The sequence below is a fragment of the Bos indicus genome, chromosome 24 (genome assembly GCF_029378745.1).
Source record: "Bos indicus isolate NIAB-ARS_2022 breed Sahiwal x Tharparkar chromosome 24, NIAB-ARS_B.indTharparkar_mat_pri_1.0, whole genome shotgun sequence".
In the NCBI taxonomy this organism is placed as follows: domain Eukaryota; kingdom Metazoa; phylum Chordata; class Mammalia; order Artiodactyla; family Bovidae; genus Bos; species Bos indicus.
The window spans coordinates 33,222,353-33,243,620 of record NC_091783.1 but is presented as its reverse complement, the minus strand read 5'-3'; the positions used below and the strand labels follow the sequence as shown (position 1 = coordinate 33,243,620).

The following is a 21,268-nucleotide window of genomic DNA, read 5'->3' as shown; positions in this document are numbered from 1 at the left end:
AATTTAGAGATTGTAGGGAAAATGGACTGAGGTATATTTGCCCAAACTCTGTTGATTAGATTTTTGGGTCTTTGCCTGATTGGAGGGGAGAATTCCTCTCATCTTGACTGCTATCCATGTTATAGTAGAAAGGCTTTAAGATAGGATAAATTCATATAGTTTCCATGTTGACTTTAAATCCCGTTTTCAAATGAATTCTGAGTCTGGAGGAAGTATGTCACGATCAGTCAATGATGTCTGCCATTGACATTGAAACCAAAGAAGAACTGATTCTTCATCCCTTCTGTAGAATGATTGGGTTGACTGGAATTTAGCTAAGAGGTGTATATAGCAGAGGAGGGTATATGTATATCTGCCTCAAGATATTCATTAAAAATTGTGTAAAATGTTCATGAATTTAGTCTATATTCTGTCTTGTTTGCTTTTAGAATGATATTTTGTTAATGTTGCCATTAAAGAGGCACTGTACATGAGGTGCCTATTTGTATGGAACCAGGGATACACACCCTCAGAGAGACCCACCACTCTCTGCATGTCTCCCTCTCCACACATTTTATATCATCTGTCATCACAGTTAATTAAATACAAGTAAATATGCACCATAGGTTTGTTATGAATCATTAGGTTTTGTGACTAAGTGAAAGACCCCAGGATCTTGTTAAAGCTATGTATCACAGGACCTTCAGGTGATTTGCGTGGGTTTTGTGACTAAGTGAAAGACCCCAGGATCTTGTTAAAGCTATGTATCACAGGACCTTCAGGTGATTTGCGTGGGTTTTGTGACTAAGTGAAAGACCCCAGGATCTTGTTAAAGCTATGTATCACAGGACCTTCAGGTGATTTGCGTGGGTTTTGTGACTAAGTGAAAGACCCCAGGATCTTGTTAAAGCTATGTATCACAGGACCTTCAGGTGATTTGCGTGCACATAAAAGCTGCAGGTACACTGGACTGAACTTTGATGAAGGATATTTATGAAAACCCTATAATGGACGTCATGTTAGTGATGAAGTACTGAACTCTTTCCTTCTAAAGACTGAGAACAAGAAAGGATTCTTGTTACAGTGTCCTGGAGGACGCAACCATTGCATAGACAAGGGGAAAAAAAGTATTAAGGTCAGAAAGGAAGAAGTAGAACTAGTAGAACTGTTTCTGTTTGGAGATGACATTATTGTTTATGTAAAAAGGCCTAAGGAGTATACAAGACAATTACCAGAACTAATAAGCGAATTCAGTAATATTGTAGGGTACAATGATAATATAGAAAAACTAGTTGTATTTATATATACTAGTAGCAAACACTAGGAAAATGAAGTTAAAATTTGATGAAAAATAGTATATAAAACATAAAATGCTTAGGAACAAATTTAGCGAAAGACATGTAAGACCTCTCTGTTAAAGCTAAAAAGCTTTGCTGAGAGATATCTAGAAAAAACTAAATAAAATAGAAAAATGTAACGTATTTATGGATTAGAAGACTCAGTAGTATTAAGATGTCAGTTTTCCCCAAATTGCTGTACAGAGATAATGGAAGTTCTTTTTTATTTTTTATAAAGACGTTGACATGTGGATTAAAATTTATATGGTTATATAAATGACCTAGCATATTCAAAGTTGTCTTGAAGAAACGAAATAAAATTGAAGAACTTATCATACTTCAAGATTAACTGTAGAGCTACAGTAATCGAAACACTGCTACTGACATAAGGCTGGAAGAACAGATCAGCATTGCACAACAGGAAGCACAGAAGCAGACCCAGACTTGGATCATTTTATGTCCACAGTGGACATTTTATTTTTGATAAAAGTACCGAGGCAATCTAATGGCAGGAGGTGGAGAGAGAAGAGAAAGTCCTTTCAACAAATGGTTCTGGAGTAACTGAATTTTATATGGGGAAAAGTTAACTTTGACCATTCATCTCAAACATACATAAAAAACTAAATTGATGTGGATCAGACCCAAAATAAAGTTAAAACTTTAAGCTTTAGAGAAAAATATAGGAGATAATCCTTATGATTCAGAGGATGAGCAAAGTTTCCTTAGGTCACCGAAAACAATAACTATGAAAAATAGACAAATTAGACTTCATCAAAATGAAAAACTTCTGCTCACAAAAGGCACTGCAGAAAATGAATAGGCAAGCCATGAATGGGGAGAAAATATTCCCAAAACATCAATCTGACGATTGGTTGGTATCCAGGATGTATAAAGAACTCCCACAACTCAGTAATAAAAAGACAAATAACCTAATACAATTGCAAATGGTTTGAATATCCACTTCACAGAAAGTGGATGTATGAATGGTCAACAAGCATACAATAAACACTTCATAAAACTGGGTATATGAGTGGCCAATAAGCATACAAAGGGCTTAGCGTCATCAGTCATCAGAAAAAAACTGGGACCCAAGTTCAACCTGATGTGCTCTGTCAGAAGCCATAGTGGCCAATAATGGAGTTGAGGGGTCATTGGCATTTGCTGGAAGAGAGGGTGGACCACAGCTGTTTCCTATTTGTCCAAGATGTTTATGCATGTAAATGAAGTCAAAGACGTGGCCAATGTGGTTTTGACCTCAGTGTTAAAGTGAATTCAGATTTTAGCCCACAGGACAAGAAGTGGTAGTAAATAAAAGTCTGTAATTAATAAAATCATGTTGAAGGGGAGAGGATCCAGAAAGCGTCCTTGTTTTCTCTGTGTTCTATGCAGACTCCTTTTGAATCAGCGTTATATTTGTTTTTGTTTTTTAATTTCCTATTGCCTTTCCTTTCATTAACGAAAGAATATTGTCCTTCTGATTGTTTCCAAATTGGGAGAGGGGGGCAGAATTGACCTAGATCCATCCTTTATAGTTCTTGGAAATTGATGGTGCATGTTGGGTAATTTGATTTTCTGGCAATTACAAGGATTAGCTGTGAAATGTAAAAGGCTGCCTTGTATTGTACTTTAAAATGAGCTCTCTGTGTGAGACACATGCCTACATTTTCCATTCTCATAGCAGAAATGTTTGGGAAATGGTTTTAGAGTAAAGCAAAGATAAAATTTTGAAATGACGAGAGGAGTTGTAGGTGCAGTTTCTTTCAAAACTGAAGAAGATAAAAATACACACGTGGCCCTTTATTCCCAGGGTTAAACCTAAAGGTGATCTATTATCCATTCATCACTGTCAAATGAAGCTTGGAAGAGTGGCCATCTGGAGTTTTTGCTCACTCAGATATCAGGTGCTTCAGTAAGAGGTAGCGAGGAAAACTTGGCCTGTTCAGTTCGTGGTCTCATTTCCTCTTCCAATGGGAAAAAATTCCAGAGCCAAGTTCAAGCCAGTGTCCTATGATAAATCTTGGAGACTCAAGGTCAAGATCTGTGCTTTTTTTTTTCTTCAGTGATTTTAACATTACAGTTGTGTATGACAGAATTATTTCTCAGGATGAATAGCACAAAATAAGGGCTTCTCCTGTATTCTTCCCTCTAAGTTCCTTTTGTTTCTTTCTAGCATAACACAGCGGGTGTAAACTGTGAGAAGTGTGCTAAGGGCTATTACCGCCCTTATGGCATTCCGGTCCATGCCCCCGATGGCTGCATTCGTAAGTTTCATTCCAATTTGGTGTGTCTTAGACTTTGGCCACCTCATGCGAAGAGTTGACTTATTGTAAAAGACTCTGATGCTGGGAGGGATTGGGGGCAGGAGGAGAAGAGGACGACAGAGGATGAGATGGCTGGATGGCATCACTGACTCGATGGACGTGAGTCTGGGTGAACTCCAGGAGTTGGTGATGGACAGGGAGGCCTGGCGTGCTGCGATTCATGGGGTCGCAAAGAGTTGGACACGACTGAGCAACTGAACTGAACTGAACTGAACTAGACTTCAGGGAGATCATTGGGCTAAATTACGATTGGCTAATAATTCCTTTTGTTTTCTCTCTCTCTTCATATTATTGGTTCTACTCCTTACTGTGTGACCTCAGTTACATGTCTCTCTGAGAATCAGATTTCTTCTATATAAATGGAAATGATAATCTAGTCTCTAAGATTAAGTGAATTGTCATCAAAACCAATGGCAGTCCAGCGATTAAGACTATGCTTCCAGTGCAGGGATCATGGATTTGATCCCTGGTCAGGGAACTATGATCCTGCATGCCACGTAGCATGGCCACACGCACACAAAATAAATTAAATAACAATAGTAAGAATAAAATAATTTCTTTTTGAAAAGAAACACACCAAAAAAACTACCTGGGAGAATACTGAGACTTGGGCCTGTCCCATACTAGGCCTGCAACAAATGTTTTCTGTTGTTTTGGCATGTTTCTGTGATCTCCAGTAATTTCAGATTTCATCAGAATTAGCATAAGACACCTAGCAATGATTTCATAAGGATTTACGAATAGTCATAATATTCAAAATAGTTATGATTCATTGAGCCCTTGCTATATACAAGGCAATGCCTGAATAATTTCACAAATTTCTTTTCTCACAACAAAGTTAATGTATTATTAGTCTCCTTTTTAGATGTAGAGAAATCGAAGGGTCTTAGTAGTTGAGTATTTTGGCCCAGGTGACAGAACCACTAACTAGTAGGCTAGGATATTGCTCATATCTGTTAGTGCCGCTGTAACCTACCGCTTCCATTGTGCAGAAAAACACCACTTTTTCCTCCTGTGCAATCATCAGCCATAGAGCAGATTATGGACTTTATTCAGCATGTGAAAGTTATTTTACTCCTTTATGTTCTCTGGCTATTGCAGTTAGAAAACAATTCCATTCCTGAAGTTGACTTCCGTGCCCACCTTCCCCCCAGATTCATTCATTGTATCACTAAGGTTTGAGGGCATCATTGTTGTTAAAAGTGGGTCTCTGTTTTCCCTCGATCTTCCACATCATCCCATGAAGTATGCCCATCATTTTTCTTGTGTTCACAAAAAAGAGGCCTTGGCTAAGGAAAACGGGACATTGTGAATATAGTCTTGCCTTATTAGGAACCTCAGTTTTCCATCACTTCTCTAGTTTCTTTCTTTGTCGCTGAGATGGTCTCCTGGAGGTATTAGAGGCATAGCATTAAGAATCCACTGGACACATGAATAATAACAAATTAAACAAAGGACCTCAGGAGAGGCCAGGCTTGGGGGATGCTTGGTGCTCATGCCTTCTGCAGCCTCCTGGGTCCTCACTGCACAGGGACTCAGCTGAGCTGTGACGGTATTTTCGTTGCCCAAGGTGAGGACTTTGGCCAGGTCAGGGGAAGTGAGGGCGTTACCAAGCATTTTACAGCCCAAGTCTGTCCCTCTGGAGTGCAAACCTGACCATCATGTAGGTCAGAAAAACTGCCTTCAGTAAGTCTTATCATTTGATTCTAACATTTGGATTATGGACATGATCTTGCTGTGCTGTCCACGGATTATATATCAGTGTCTAGGCATCTCACACTCATGTCCACAATACAGCTGTGTAACGAGGAACACTCTGGACATTGGCACCTGGCTCATAGCCAGGAGAGGCTCTGCCCACCCAGCCCCTCCAATGGGGGGACAGTGCCTTTTGCCTCTTGCATGGTGGCTGGGTGGTGCTCACATCATAAACCACATCCTGGAGGCCTTCCAAGTGTAACTGCTCATTAAAGCCTATTTCTGAGGGCCACGGGGTTGGGTCACTGCAAACCATCCACCAGGTATGAAGTGGAAAGCAATGGCCTTTCAGGAACACGCGTGGATCAGTGATGAAGGACTGGATTGGCCAAAAAGTTAGTTTGGGTTTTTTCATAGCACCTCATGAAAATACCCAAATGACCTTTTCAACCAACCCAGTAATAAGGACATTAGGAAATATTGGCCTTAAGAGGTGCAATGAAGGACGGACCCTCTGAAACTGGGGTTTCTCTTAGCCTGCAGCTGCCACCCGGAGCATGCGGAGGACTGTGAGCAGGGCTCCGGCCGCTGCACCTGCAGGCCCAACTTCCGCGGAGACCACTGTGAGGAGTGTGCGGCCGGTTACTATCATTTCCCAGTTTGCTCCAGTAAGTCCTGGTGGTAGAAGGGGAGGCCTGGCTTCTTGGCGCTTACCTGGGCTTTGTGCATCGACCCCTGAGGGCGTGGCAGGTGGGGCGGGGAAAGAGAGGGGGACAGAAATAGGGCCAGGAAGGCTGTATTGGGTTGGCCAAAACTACGTTCACTAGTTTCAGGGTCACTGTTCAATGAGGATCCACTTCCACTGTCGAGTGTCCCATTTTGGAGGACAAATTATATAACCATCTTAGAGTTAAAGGAGCTGACTTTTAAGTCCAAACATAGTAACACTGAATCAGGACTTAGTCAATTTAGAATCCTTAATTATTGGAGAGAAGCTGAGCAGAAATTGTATTTTCATAAGCAAAGTTTTAGAGTAAAAACTTGTAAGGAAGCATTTTTTTAAAACTAGTCTCAATTTTACATTAAAGAACAAAAAAAGATACTAAAGGGACTTCTCTGGTGGCCCAGTGGTTAAGAATCCATCTGCTAGTGCAGAGGACACAGGTTCGATTCCTGCTCCAGGAAGATTCCACGTGCCTTGGGGCAGCTCGGCGCGTGCAATATAACTATGAAGCCCACAAGCCTAGAGCCCATGCTTTGCAACAAGAGAAGCCACTGCAATGAGAAACCCATGCACAGCAATGAAAACCCAGTGCAGCCAAAGTTAGTTAATTAAGTTTTTAAAAAGATAGTAAAGAAGTCCAGTTCAGCCCTAGTTGACTGGGACTTAGCCATTGTGAGCACAGAATATCCATTTCTGTTCATTAGTATGCACATCACACTCATGTCTGACCTTCCTGGTTCTAGATGCTACATTTTTAAGTGTAGCAATATTTCCTTTTTTTTTTTTTCCCCCCCAGTTGGTTTTCACACACTGCTTTCACTACATTGGAGTGGGCATCTTCCTAGTTACTGCATTTACTGTTTTACTATGCTGTGTCCTTAATTTTTCTCTGTATTTTTCAATAAACTATTTTTCTAGGAATTCCCATCCTTCCTATTTCTACTCCAAGTCCAGAGGATCCAGTAGCTGGAGATATAATAAAAGGCAAGTAATTTCTCACTTGGTTTAACTTCAGTAAAAATGTTCTCTATATTCCTTTCCTTCTTCTACACACATGGCTATGTCCAAGTTCAAATCATTCTTACGGGAGCTTGGTGGTGCCTTGTGGGTGTGTTGCGTTTGGACTCTTCACCCCCCTGCCCCTTCAACCTCTAATCCTGTCTGTGCTTTGCAAAGGCACTGCCTGATGAAGGGGACTAAGCCATTTGGATTGTCTGTCTCCAGTTTGCTCAGAAAACTTCAGTGACAGTCAGCTGCCTGCCGTCTGTCTTGATTCTCCATGAAGGGACTTTGAGAAAGGGACTGAATGCAAGCAGTTCGTTTGGGAAGTCACCCCAAGAAGCATCAGTAAGGGAGTGAGTCTGAGACTGAAGGGGGCCTTTTTGAAGTTGCCTTAGCAAGCTTGGTCCTGCGGTAGTTCCTGGAGCTGTAGCCCTCTTGGCAGCTCTGGGAGACAGCAGAGAACTTGCTCAGCATTCCCCCAGCTGAATGGAGAACTTCAGTCACCTGCTGGGTGGGGAGGGCTGCCTCTGGGGCATTAACTCTCCGGACCTGGCCTGCAGGGGGGCCAAGGAGCTGCTGCAGCCAGAAAAGTGCTCAGGGAAGAGAGTGGCCTGGTGTGCAGAAGCAGGCTTTGGGGTGGAGAGGTGCTCTGCCTACGTAATCCCTGATTCTGCACGTGTTTGGTGAGCACCTACTATGTGTCTGACACTGTTCTGGCTGCAGGGGACTTAGCAGTGAAATAAATTTCCCAGCTGTCCTACAGCTTATACAACTTATATTTTAGTTGGGGGTAGGGTGTGGGCAACTCATAAAGTAACATATTTAACATATAAACAAGCAAAATCACAAACGTGTTAGATGGTTAATATGCAGGGTTGTGTCTTGTACAAGGTGCTCCTTTTAAATGGGAATCATTCACAATGGGGAACTTACGCATCCTTCAGGCTGTGTCTCATATTATTGGTGTAAAATACTTCAGTTAAGAATTTCCAAACGCAGGTGATGGATCTCACAGATTCAAGGTTACTTTGGGGATATTTGAAGTTACTGACTCCCTATAATAAAGGTTGGCCAGATTTCTGTTCATTTAATCTCATTAAAAGGATCACAAAAAGGTACTGATTTATCTAAAGAGAAGTAATCCATCTGCTTACTTTGCCAACAAAGGTCCATCTAGTCAAGGCTATGGTTTTTCCAGTGGTCATGTATGGGTGTGAGAGTTGGACTGTGAAGAAAGCTGAGCGCCAAAGAATTGATGCTTTTGAACTGTGGTGTTGGAGAAGACTCTTGAGAGTCCCTTGGACTGCAAGAAGATCTAACCAGTCCATTCTAAAGGAGATCAGTCCTGGGTGTTCTTTGGAAGGACTGATGCTAAAGCTGAAACTCCAGTACTTTGGCCACCTCATGCAAAAAGTTGACTCATTGGAAAAGACTCTGATTCTGGGAGGGATTGGGGGCAGGAGGAGAAGGGGACGACAGAGGATGAGATGGCTGGATGGCATCACCGACTCGATGGACATGAGTTTGGGTGAACTCCGGGAGTTGGTGATGGACAGGGAGGCCTGGCGTGCTGCGATTCATGGGGTCGCAAAGAGCTGGACACAACTGAGCGACTGAACTGAACTGAATCCATCTGCAATACAGAAGACACAGGAGATGTGGGTTCAATCTCTGGGTCAGGAAGATCCCCTGGAGGAAGAAATGGCAACCCACTCCAGTATTCTTGCCTGGGAAATCCCATGGACAGAGGATCCTGGCGGGCTACAGTCCATGGGGTTGCAAAGAGTCAGACACAACTGAAGCAACTGAGCACACATGCGTGCACACACTTGGTCACTTGGGGACAGTACCTGTGCTTGACTTACCTTCTGATCCCCACGGCATGGTATTCTACCCATAGTCAGTACAGCAAGTGTTTCCTTAAATGTTTTCCGTTTGATTAGAATGGGGCTCACCTTTTGAGCCTGGATTACCATGCACATCTCTGGTCTCCTTCCACAAGCATGTTTTAGATACTCTGTTTCTGGTCTGTTTCCAGTAACCCCTTTGTTATTCTGTTTCCTTTTCTCCCCAGATAGGCCTGTGGTGAGTTATGGAAGGAAATTTAATTGAATTTGAAGGAAAGTTCTTCTGTTACAAAATATTGGGGAAGCCTCAGAACACAGCCTTGAGGAAAAGAAATTCCACTTAGTGCAGTTAGATTTATTTGGGAATTTGAAAGCAGAGAGATCCCGTTCAATTTGATTTTCTACTAATGCACTTTAAAAACACCCAGTGTGGGGCCTGACCTCTGGCAGTGAACCTTAGGAGCACGAACATCTCAGCTGCCAGGAGATATACAATACTGGATGATACCAGGTCTCCCCCATCCCTGAGGATTTTAGTTCATTGAGGCCTATTGATGCTTTAATGTCTTCTCAGTGTTTCTTAGAGCTGTGTTTAAGAACCTGCTGTTACAAAATCTAAATGCCTGTGTTTCACCCTCAGATCTTAAATCTAGATTTCCAGGGTGAAGTTCAGCCTGGTGTTTTGAACAGATTTTCTAGATGATTCTGGCCTGTCTCTTGCATGCGTGCTAAGTCATTTCAGTCCTTTCCGACTCTTTGTGACCCCGTGGACTGTAACCCACCAGGCCCCTCTGTCCATGGGATTCTCCAGGTAAGAATACTGGAGTGGGTTGCCATGCCCTCCTCCAGGGGATCTTCCCGACCCAGGGATCGAACCAGCTTCTCTTATGTCTCCTGCATTGGCAAGTGGGTTTCGCTAGTGCCACCTGGGAAGATTTCCAGGGGTGAAGTTCAGGCTGGTATTTTGAACGTATTTTCTAGATGATTCTGGTGTATGTCTCTTGTTAAGAACCACTGCTCTGGTTAGAAGAAATTTGTATTTCATGGTTGGCAGACTTTCCTGTAAAGATATAGTAAATATTTTCAGCTTTGTAGGCAAAGTTGCGTGTACTCAACTCTGCTGTTGTAACATGAAAAGAATAGACAATACACGAATGAATGAGCTTGGCTGTGTCCCAGTAGAACTTTGTTTACTAAAACAAAAGGATCTGGCCCTCAGGCCTTAGTTTACAGATCCTGGGGCTCTATCAGCATCTTTCGAGTTTGGGATTCCACACCCAGGCAATGATGTTTTCCTAGGAGATTCCAATGTGCAGCCCAGATCGAGAAGTCCTGTTCTAGAAATTCCATAGGCTCAGTTCCAGACACTTGAAACAAAGGAGACTTGAAGCGAAACGACAGAACCGTTTTGCAGGCCAGAATGTTTTTAGCTTTACGCGACCCTGGATATTATTGGGATTTTCTGGGTCCAAGTGATCATTTATAACCACTTGGCATTTATTTTTAGAAAGTTCACGTTTAGTAGACACATCTTCAAGGGCTCTTTTTGAAAATGAAAGGATACACGAAACATTCACTCTAGAGGGACACTGGCTTCTGGGTACTCTTTTATTCCTCCAAGTTCAAATGAAGAGTGGTAAAGAGCAAAATCAGCAGCTGCAGAAAGACTCTAAGTGCTTACTTTAGGAGAGTGATGCCATCTTGGGATGGGTTTGTAGAGCAGCGCATTTGGTTGGAGGACATGTCTGCCTAGAGCTTCCTTGACCCCGTGAAAAGGTTTTGATTCCCCTGATCACTTTGTAAGGAGCTAGTTGTGATTGTTGTTTAGTTGCCAAGTTGTGTCCGACTCTTTGCGACCCCATGGACTGTAGCCTGCCAGGCTCCTCTGTCCATGGGATTCTCCAGGCAAGAACACTGGAGTGGGTTGCCGTTTCCTTCTCTAGAGGAGCTACTTGCCCTTGCCAACTTGTGAGTCAGTGTGGGCGGGTCTGTGCTAATGAAGAGAACTCTGAGAGTTGGGGGTGACAGCCTGCTGGGGCATGCCTTTGCGCTCTGTCCCTCCCCCGGCTGGGCATTTTAACCTGCCTGGCAGGGTGGGGCAGCCACTGTTGGCATGGAGACAGGCCAGATACGGCTTAGAGAGAGACAGGTGAATTCTGATATCTTAGTTTGGCGGCTCTCTGTAGATGCCAGTAAAACAGAATTTAAGGAATGGTGTTTACCAAAGAGAACTGGAGTCTTGAATATTTAGCATATTCTCCATTCATTGGACTCTTATTAAGTGCCTCCTCGGTACCAGGCATGGCTGAGGCAGCTGCTAGTTCACAGTCCCTGCTCCCTGGAAGCCCCCAGGCCTGCAGGAGACACACCGGCAAACAGTTACAACAGCAGGAGTTAATCCTATGACCTGGCAAGGTGGTGGTGGTTTTGTCGCTGAGTCATGTCCGACTCCTACAACCCCATGGACTGCAGCCCGCCAGGCTACTCTGTCTATGGGGTTTCCCAGGCAAGAACACTGAGTAGGTTGCCATTTCCTTCTCTAGGGGATCTTCCCGACCCAAGGATTGAGCCTGCATCTCCTACATTGCAGGCAGATTCTTTACCATCTAAGCCACCAGGCAAGAACACGGAACAATAGGAACAGACCCAAGGGTCATCCTTATAGCTTCTTACAAAAGGGAGGGAAGGAAAATAGGAAGGTACATGGGAAGGATGGGAAGAAGAATGGAGGAAGGAAAGAAGGAAAGAAAAAGATAGAGTTCTAGAAGGGCTTCCTGGGACCAGGAGAAAGCCTTGAGAACATTACAGATTTGTATATATTGAGGTGGCCTAAACATCATTTGGAGTTTTCCATAAGATGTTATGGTGATGATTTTATAGCAAGTGATAGGAAAGCATCTTGAGACACCTTTTTTTAGTTTATGCAAAAGAGCTGCATGGGCTCTGGCAGCAGGAAGGCTCTGGAACTCTGGAAGGAGGGGAGGATTCCAGCTACCTTCCTAAGATACAGGCACTACGACCTGATGAGGAGGTGGGAGGTGAGGGTGGAGGAGAAGCGAGGGGCCTCAGAAATCTCTGGTTCCTGCACCGTGTGGGAGTATTTGCCAGATATCTTAAAAGGTGTCAGGAGAACATGATAACCACTGCACTACAAAAAGCACACCTAAGTTAAAAAGTAAATTTCAGAAACAGAAATTTAGCAATGCATAGGTACTCAATGCTTTTTTTCTGTTTACAGATGGTAGTAAATCTAGATTCCTTGGACTTCAATGCCAATGTCAAGTTCAAGTTTCTTACTGAATTCCAATGCCTGGTTTATCACCAAGACTGTAGTTGACAGTAAACCTCTGCATTTCACTGTGGTGGTCTCAGCCTCTGGGGCTGTGGCACTGGGGCCTCGTGTGGCAGCTGTGATGGACAGACAGGGTGGTGCTCATGCCAGCCTGAGTTCCAAGGCTTCTCTTGTGATGAATTATACCCTTGGACACATTTAGTGCCTCTTTTGTCAAGTTAGGTGACTGTTCGATTGAAGTATGAGCAAGTTAGAGATGATACAAAGACTGTAGAATTGTTCTGATTTACCCAGATCTTTTTTTATTCATTATTGTAAATAATAATAATAATAATAATAATTCTACAACTCTGTTACCAAGCTTTTACATGAAAAAGGGCAAAGGGAAGGAGTGGGATTTAGCTAGCTCTTCAGATTATCTACTATTTTTAACCCTTGTAGAAAATCTTTCCAAAGTGCACAAGGCTTCTCTTCCTTGAGAAGTAGGAGTGACCCAGTCAAATCTTTGATCAACCTTAGGGACTGCCTCGAGGGACCATGTTGCAGGTGTAGATGTTAATGTTCTTGATAGAAATGTAGATACTTTAAATACAAGAATGATTTGGATATGTATACTAATCTAGAACATACCTTGAACACAGCTTTTAAAATCAGTTCTCAGCTTGTATCCTTCACATCATATAAAGGGCATGGGGCTTTAAAACCAGGCTGACCAGGATTCACATTCCTACTCAGCGTTTCTGGCTGTGTGACCTCGGGCAAGTTAAGTAACCTTTCTGAGCCTCTTTTTTCTCACCTATAAAATGCTTATCTTAACAGGACTCTTGCTTGACCTCATTATCTATCTATCTATAACAAAGTCAAGCAAGAGCCCTGTCTTTCTGAGAAATGCTTCTTGATTAAGACATCCTGTATGTGGCAGCAGGTGTCCTGAGGTGAGCTCTCCCTAAGTGTTTAGTCTGGTAGGTTTTTCCTTCATCTATTGCTGCCTTTCACTATCTATTTAGCCTCTAAATTTAGTGGCTAAAAACAACATGACTTATTTCTTGCGATCTTGTGGCTTGGCGAGGCAGTCCTTCTGCCGAACTTGCTGGAAGGTCCACTCGGGACAGCTCAGTGTCTCTCTCCCTGTGGCCCTTTGTCCTCGAGGAGGTCAGCCAGAGTACCCCCTCACCCCCAGCGATCTCAGGGTTCCCAGAGCGTGAGAAGGGAAGCCACAAAGCCTGTCATAAATCCACAAAGCTACAAAACCTGGGCTCTGAAATCCCAGGACAGCACTTTCCCCTTATTCTACTGGTCAAAGTCAGTCATGAGGCCAGTAAGTGGTTTCAGTAATTAAAGTGTGAGAGACAAACCCAAGTTAAGGCAGAGAGCGGGCAAGGGATGGGGGAGCTGCCGGTACAGAGTGGGTGGGGGAGGCCTTGCTGAGGTGGTGACTCCTGCACAGAGACCTGAAGGATGAGAGGGAACGCAGAAAGGGTGCTGCCCGCGAGGACCGACCGGCCAGAGCGGACGTCCTGAGACAGACAGGAGCTCGCTGTCTGCTGGGAAGGGCTGGTCCCTGCAGGCTTGAAATGAGCCCGGTGAGGTCCTCCAGAGCCTCTGATCTGGCTCTGATCAGGGCTGAATGGATGTCCATCTCTTTTCTTCTAAACAATGGAAGTGGAAATATGTTTAATTCAAGATAGTCATTCAGTGGGAATCTATTAAGTTGAAATTTTACTAAATAGGGCTTATGTGTGTGTGCGTGGTCAGTCGCTCATTTGTGTCTGACTCTTTGCAAACCCGTGGACTGCAGCATGCCAGGCTCCTCTGACCATGGGGATTCTCCTGGCAAGAATACTGGAGTGGGTTGCCATGCCCTCCTCCAGGGGATCTTCCCAACCCAGGCATCGAACCCAGGTCTCCTGCATTACAGGTGAATTCTTTACCATCTAAACCACCAGGGAAGCCCAACTAAGGCTCAGTTTAGGGGAAAAAATTGTTCCCACGGGCATGGATGCTAAAAGATTATAGATACTTTGTAAACTAATGTCTGCCCTAGAGGTTTCTGAATGGCAGTGATCTTTCCTGATGAGATGCCTTACTCCCTTTAAGATGAGTCTTTCTCAGGGTTAGGAATGTGTGTAAACCATTTGTTGTTCAGTCACTAAGTTGTGTCTAACTCTTTGCCACCCCATGAACTGCAGCAAACCAGGCTTCCCTGTGCTTCACTGTCTCCAAGAGTTTGCTTAAATTCATGTCTGTTGAGTTGGTGATGCTATCTAACAGTCTCATCTTCTGCTGCCCCCTTCTTCTTTTGCCTTCAATCTTTCCCAGCATCAGTCTTTTCCAATGAATTGGCTTTCCACATCAGATAGCCAAAGTATTGGAGTTTCAGCTTCAGCATCAGTCCTTCCAATGAATATTCAGGGTTGACTAGTTTGATCTCCTTGAAGTCCAGGGGACTCTCAAGAGTCTTCTCCAACACCACAGTTCAAAAGCATCAATCCTTTGGCCCTCATCCTTCTTTATGGTTCAACTCTCCTATCTGTCCATGGCTAGTGGAAAAACCATAGCTTTGACTATATGTATGTTTGTTGGCAAAGTGATGTCTCTGCTTTTTAGTACACTGTATAGACTTGTCATAATTTTCCTTCTAAGGAGGAAGCGTCTTTTAATTTCATGGCTGCAGTCACCATCCGCAGTGAATTCAGAGCCCCAAAAATAAAATCTGCCATTGTGCCCACTTTTTCCCCATCTATTTGCCTTGAAGTGATGGGACTGGATATAAACTATAGAGAGTTCTCTATAGAGAACTCAGAATCTGGGTTTCCACGGCAGACACTGGGGTGAAGGGAGAGACACACAAAGGGATGAAGGATGGAGAGCCCCTCTGAATGTCTCTTCCTCTTTGCTCCTCTTCGCAGGCTGTGACTGTAACTTGGAAGGAGTTCTCCCTGAAATCTGTGATGCCCAAGGGAGGTGCCTGTGCCGCCCCGGCGTGGGGGGCGCTCAGTGTGACGCCTGCCGCCCGGGTTTCTACTCCTTCCCTATTTGCCAAGGTAAGTGAGCAATGTGAACATGGTGACCGTCAGTCCCCCGAGATAAGTTTCCTCCTGAGGAAATTCAGAAGCTCCTTTTGGCAGAACCGTGTGGCCTCCCGTTTAAGCGAACGAGCTGCTGGCTCATGTGTGTATGTTACGCGTGACCGTCCTACCCCGGCCATGTCGCCGCCCTTATTTTGTCTCTCACCCTTACCATTCTTCCTCCCCAGCGGTCAGCTTGTGGGCTCTGGAGAGGAGGTGGTACCTGAACAGCGTTTAGGAACCTGCCAGGCAGACATGGGGGAGGAGGCTGGGGATTCCAGGATGGAGGACAGCACACGCAAAACCGCAGCCTCCTCCTTCTCCACTGGGTTTGTCTCTTAGTCTCCCATCCCAGTAAGAGTCACTGAAGGGGCTGGAGGGAGGGAGAGGGAGGAGTCTGGCCCAGGCCCCGAAGAACAACAGGTGTGCGGGCAGTGATAAGTGTGTGCTAGGTTGCTTCAGTCGTGTCGGACTCTTTGCGACCCGATAGACTGTAGCCCTCCAGGCTCCTTTGTCCATGGGATTCTCCAGGCAAGAATACTGGAGTGGGTTGCCATTCCCTTCTCCAGGGGTATCTTCCTGATCCAGGGATCGAACCTGGGTCCTCCCCCATTGCAGGCTTCCCTGGTGGCTCAGACAGTAAAGAATCTGCCTGCAGTGCAGGAGACTCAGGTTTGATCCCTGGGTCGGGAAGATCCCCTGGAGAACGGAATGATGGCTACCCACTTTTCTGAACTAAGGGCTTGAACCAAACCCATAAGGTAAATCCCAAATTAATTCAAGGTATCTTAACTCCAACATTTCATTATGTGTCACAAAGTGATAATAGAAATAACAGACATGGTAAATGTAATACGCTTGAATCGTCCCCAAACCATCCTCCCCTGCTCTGGCCTGTGGGAAGACTGTTCCATGAAACTGGTCCCTGATGCCAGGAAGGTTGGGAACCGCTGCTGTACCTCATTTTAAGAGCCTGTAGCCCCAGTCCTGGCTGATCTCCCTGTATGCACAGATGTCTGTATGCCACATCCCCAGCCCTCGCTTTTCTTCCTGGTCCTGGGCCTCTGTCCTCTGTCCCCCTTCTCAGCCTTGGCCTCTTGGGCCACAGAAACCCTCCGCAGTCCCTGCCCAGAGATTTGGATCACCTGGCAGCTGGGAGGGTAAGGAAAGGAATGGGGTATCTTTACTTTGTGTACCTTGACTTCCGCCAGAGAAGTTCAGTACTAGGAGTTGGAACACCCAGTGTGTTTCCCGTTGAAACGTCAGTACAGCTGATGCTTGTGTTGGAGTTGTACGAATCATCCCAGAGGCAGATTTAGTACTGAGCCGACTCTGGTCTGGGGTGGTAACCTCATCCTTGCAGGTATATTTTCTCCATGGAAGGACATCCCAAATAATGAAGTTTTAGAGCATGAGGTAGGGATGCTTACATGTCTAATTTAAGCTGTAGACCCCGAATGTCTCATTGACAAAGTGAAGAAGAACTAGCAGGTGGGAGACGAGGTGGAGACCTTCCATTTCAAGGTCCTCTAGGGGCCAATCTGGGCTTCCCTGGTGGATCAGATGGTAAAGAATCTGCCTGCAATGCAGGAGACCTGGGTTCAATCCCTGGGTTGGGAAGATCCCCTGGAGAAAGGGTATGACTACCCTCTCCAGTATTCTTGCCTGGAGAATCCCATGGACAGAGGAGCCTGGCAAGTTATAGTCCATGGGGTCACAAAGAGTCAGACTTGACTGAGCGACTACACTTTGACTTTTCAGGGACCAATCCCAGAGGAGCTTATGTTAGGAGCAGGCGAGGTTATGAGTAGTGAAGATGAAGTCTGACAAAAGACAGGAGGAGAAAGATCAGGGCAGCCTCGTTCCTGGCAGCGTGGAGAGGTGTGCCGCCGAGTTTGTTCTTCCAGATTTGAGCCATTAGGCTCTGGAAGCTTTTGGGATGCTCCCACATTCTGTTGCCAATGGTCTCCCTTCTCTGGTACTCACTTTTTCTAACAGCTTTTGTGATCTTTTAATTTTTTTTTCCTTTGGGCAGTGTTGAAGCCAGTGGCTGAAGGCCAGACATGCTGAAATCTGAACTTGGTCTAGCGTCAAGGTCTGACCCAGTATTTCAATTTGCAATCTTTCTTAGATGAAGTTGGTTGCTTGACCCATGGAATTTTAGAAGCGAACCAGTGTAGCCACAAACCCTACATCAGAGGGTCCAATACAGTCTAGCCAAAGAATGCTTGTGTGGCTTTGTTCTAACATTGCTTTAAATTTTTAAAAATTTTCTTAAAAAGAATCCTAAAACTCTTCCTAATTGTTCTTGCCAACTGCAGTCCAGCATTTATGTTTTGTATTAACTTAATTTGCTCCAGACTTTAAGCGCAAGGCTGTCTCCTTCTCATTTTATTTTGGATTCACTGAAGTGCTTGCAGTTTTCTTGATTGGAGCTGAAAGTCAAATCATAGATGTGAGGCCATGACGAGAGTCGTCTCTGTGTGTTTCAGTTTTATGTTTGTGTTGATGTCTGGCTCAGCACTTTGCACACTTGGTCCTTTGGTGGGGGAGTGCGGGAGGTGTTGTTCTCTTTTCATCCTCTCCGTCCATCCTTCCTTCCTTCTTCTCCTTCTTGATTTTTCTTTTCCTCTTCCTTCCTTCTCCTGCTTTTTCCCTTGTGCAACTTGCTAAGTAGCTGCTACTGCTGCTGCTAAATCGCTTCAGTCGTGTCCGATTCTGTGCGACCCCATAGATGGCAGCCCACCAGGCTCCCCAATCCCTGCGATTCTCCAGGCAAGAACGCTGGAGTGGGTTGCCATTTCCTTCTCCAATGCACGAAAGTGAAAAGTGAAAGTGAAGTCGCTCAGTCGTGCTGGACTCTTAGCGACCTCATGGACTGCAGCCTACCAGGCTCCCCTGCCCATGGGATTTTCCAGGCAAAAGAGTACTGGAGTGGGGTGCCATTGCCTTCTCTGAAGCAGCCACTAGTCAGCACTTAGAGCAGAGACCAGGAGGGTGGGAGTGTAGAAAATTAGGGCCTCCCATGGCTGGCACTGAAGCCTGTCACAGTGGAGCTGCCCCCAAACCTCAGTGTCCTGGGACCTGAACTGTCCCCATTGGAGTTTGCCATAGTCTTTGGGTTATAGGTAGTTCCTTAGAAAAGTTCTATATATATGTTACCAGTGCATGTCTAACCTCTTCCTACATGTCAGCGTATTCTCACAAATCAGACAAACTGGCCCTGGAAAGAGGCCAGATGCACCAGCAGATGGCAGGTGGCAGTGCAGGGGGAGGTTTCTGACCTGGGATGCCCCCGGGAGAGCCCTCTCCCAGCCTTTCCAAGGGGAAAAACCAAATCCAGAAGGATGGGCCAAGTTCTGTGCAATTTTGCTTTGAACTGGCCCTTCGCTTTGCAGTTCAGTGTTTGTCTAGAACATTGAGGCGGTTGGAAGAAGCCTTGGGATTTTCTGTAGGTCTGATCAGTTAGCCAGAGAGGTGGAGGGTGTTCACTACGATGGAACTGAAATGCTGACTTTGTGGCTCTGATGGAGAAGGAGCCAGCCTGCTCTTCCAACAGAAGGAAGAGCTCCCAAAATCCTGAACATCGAGAGCACCCCTGAAATAATAAGGAGCTCTCTTTTCCTCGAAATTTACGTGTCGTCTGGCAGTGTCGCCTCACTCTGTGAGTTTATTCACTGACAGGGAAGAGGGTGGTGTTCCCAGAACAGTGCCTCACACAGCAGTGCTGCAAGATTCAACGAGAAAACATATCAGTTGAACTACAGGGGTGGATCTGGAAAAGGATTTCAATAGTTGCTTATTTCTTCATTTAATAAATATCTATTTGGCATGTCATAGAGACCAGGACCCTATATGCAGGTCAAGAAACAATAGTTAGAACTGGGCATGTAACAGTGGACTGGTCCAAAATTGGGAAAGGAGTATGTCGAGGCTGTATATTGTCACCCTGCTTATTTAACTTATATGCAGAGTACATCAGGTGAAATGCACATCAGGCTAAGTGAATCCCAAGCTGGTATCAAGATTGTTGGGTGAAATATCAACAACCTCAGATATGCAGATGATACCAGTCTAATGGGAGAAAGCAAAGAAGAACTAAAGAGCCTCTTGATGAGGGTGAAAGAGGAGAGTGAGCAACAGAGGATGAAATGGTTGGATAGCATCATCAACTCGATGGATGTGAGTTTGAGCAAACTCCAGGAGACAGTGAGGGACAGGGAAGCCTGGCGTGCTGCAGTCCATGGGGTTGCAAAGAGTCAGACATGACTGAGCGAGTGAACAACAACCAGAAAAAAAGACCAGGACTGTGCTTGAGGCTGGAAGATTTGAGGGGAGCACAGCAGACGGGCTCCCTGATTCCTTGTATTATTTAATATCATCATTTTTAAATACTCTTTGAGAATCAAAGTATCTCAAAGCAGAAGCACAGTGAAGAGCAGATGAGAAGAAAAGATTCCAGAAACTCAGAAGGACTGGGATCAAAGAAAAGAGTAGATTTAAAATATTTGCAGAGCCTTGTGGTATTTCCAAGAGTGAGAAACAGGCTGCCAGTGTTGGGTTTGAGTTTGGGATCTGGCAGCTTTCATCAATAAGCTGTATAGAAACCCAAAGTGTGATGCCAGATTGAGTCATTCACAATTTAAAATAATGTACCTGTGTTTAAGGCCGTGTCTTTGTTTTCACCTCTGGAGTGTATCTGCATCTTCCGAGGCTCCTTAGACAACCCCTCTGGTCCTGGGAGGAGTCAGTGTTAATTTCACCCATGTGATGCTGGCTGGAGCTGCCTCCTCTGTTGCTCCGGGCTCCTGTTGCTGCTCCGACTGCCAGCATGAGTGTTTGCTCTCTGCATTCCCTTCCTTAAAGGAAGAAGAGCAGAGAGGACCTGTGTCAGGGATCTCCAGAGGGACAGAACCCATAGGATGTGTGTCTGTACAGTAAATCCCCCACCTGTGAACGAGTTCCAGCCCCAGAGCACGTTCATTCATCCAACAAAGTAAGCCTAGGTACCCCACTGACACAATCGGTTATACAGTACTGTATAAGACTGCTTAGTCGCTTAGTAGTGTCCAACTCTTTGTGCCCCCATGGACTGTACCCCGCCAGGTTCCTCTGTCCATGGGATTCTCCAGGCAAGAATACTGGAGTGGGTTGCCATGCCCTCCTCGGGGATCTTCCCAACCCAGGGATGGAACCTAGGTCTCCCACATTGCAGGTGGATTCTTAACCATCTGAGCCACCAAGGAAGCCCCTGTACAGTACTGAAATGGGTTTATAATACTTTTCACACCAAGAATACATAAAAAACAAACACGAAAAATAAAGAAAGCACTTTTAACCTTATAGTACTGTTCCTTGAAAAGTACAGTAGTACAGTACAAGGGCTGGCATACAGGGGCTGGCATCGCCTGAACAGGCAAGAAGAGTTACTGACTGGAGGAGGGAGAGGAGGTGGGAGATGGTAGAGCTGAAGGATCGTCAGCAACAGGAGACGGAGGGCAGGCTGCGGTTTCACTTCTGCCTGTCGTTGGAGGAACACACGTTTGCATCTTTGAAAGCTTGCAACTTAAGGGTTTGTATGCAAGGGGCCTACTATATCTATAGATATAGATAGATGTAGATACAGATAGATTTAAGGAATCAGTGCGTGTGTTTGTGGGGCTGGTGCATCTAAAATCTTCAGGGCGGACGAGTAGGCTGGAGACCCAGGGAGGGAGGGGGAAGTTGATGCTGCAGCTGGCGTCCACGGGCCGTCTGGAGGCGGAATTCCTTCTTCCTCCTGAACCTCATGTTTTTCTTGTATGGCCTTCAACTGATGGGACGAGACCTACCCAGACTGTGCAGAGTAACCTGCTTTACTCGAGGTCAGCGGACTTAAATGTTCGTCATATCTAACAAAGCACCTTTTCAGCTGTACTTGGTGTTGAGCCAACATCTGAGCCCTACAGCCTAGGCAACGTGCAAGCATAAACCATCCCAGAGCCCAAGAACGTTTCCTCA

The 21,268-nt window shown here is 45.1% G+C and overlaps 1 protein-coding gene across 6 annotated transcripts in view; it reads left to right on the top strand.

Annotated features, from left to right (window-relative positions):
* The window catches only part of LAMA3 (laminin subunit alpha 3), a 249,672-nt gene that overhangs the window by 68,986 nt on the left and 159,418 nt on the right, over positions 1–21,268 (top strand). For all 6 annotated transcript variants that reach the window (XM_070778824.1, XM_070778825.1, XM_070778826.1 and 3 more), the window contains 4 exons: positions 3,487–3,577; positions 5,872–6,003; positions 6,978–7,043; positions 15,110–15,244. In XM_070778824.1, coding sequence (XP_070634925.1) covers positions 3,487–3,577; positions 5,872–6,003; positions 6,978–7,043; positions 15,110–15,244 — 424 coding nt within the window. The remainder of the gene's footprint in view (positions 1–3,486; positions 3,578–5,871; positions 6,004–6,977; positions 7,044–15,109; positions 15,245–21,268) is intronic.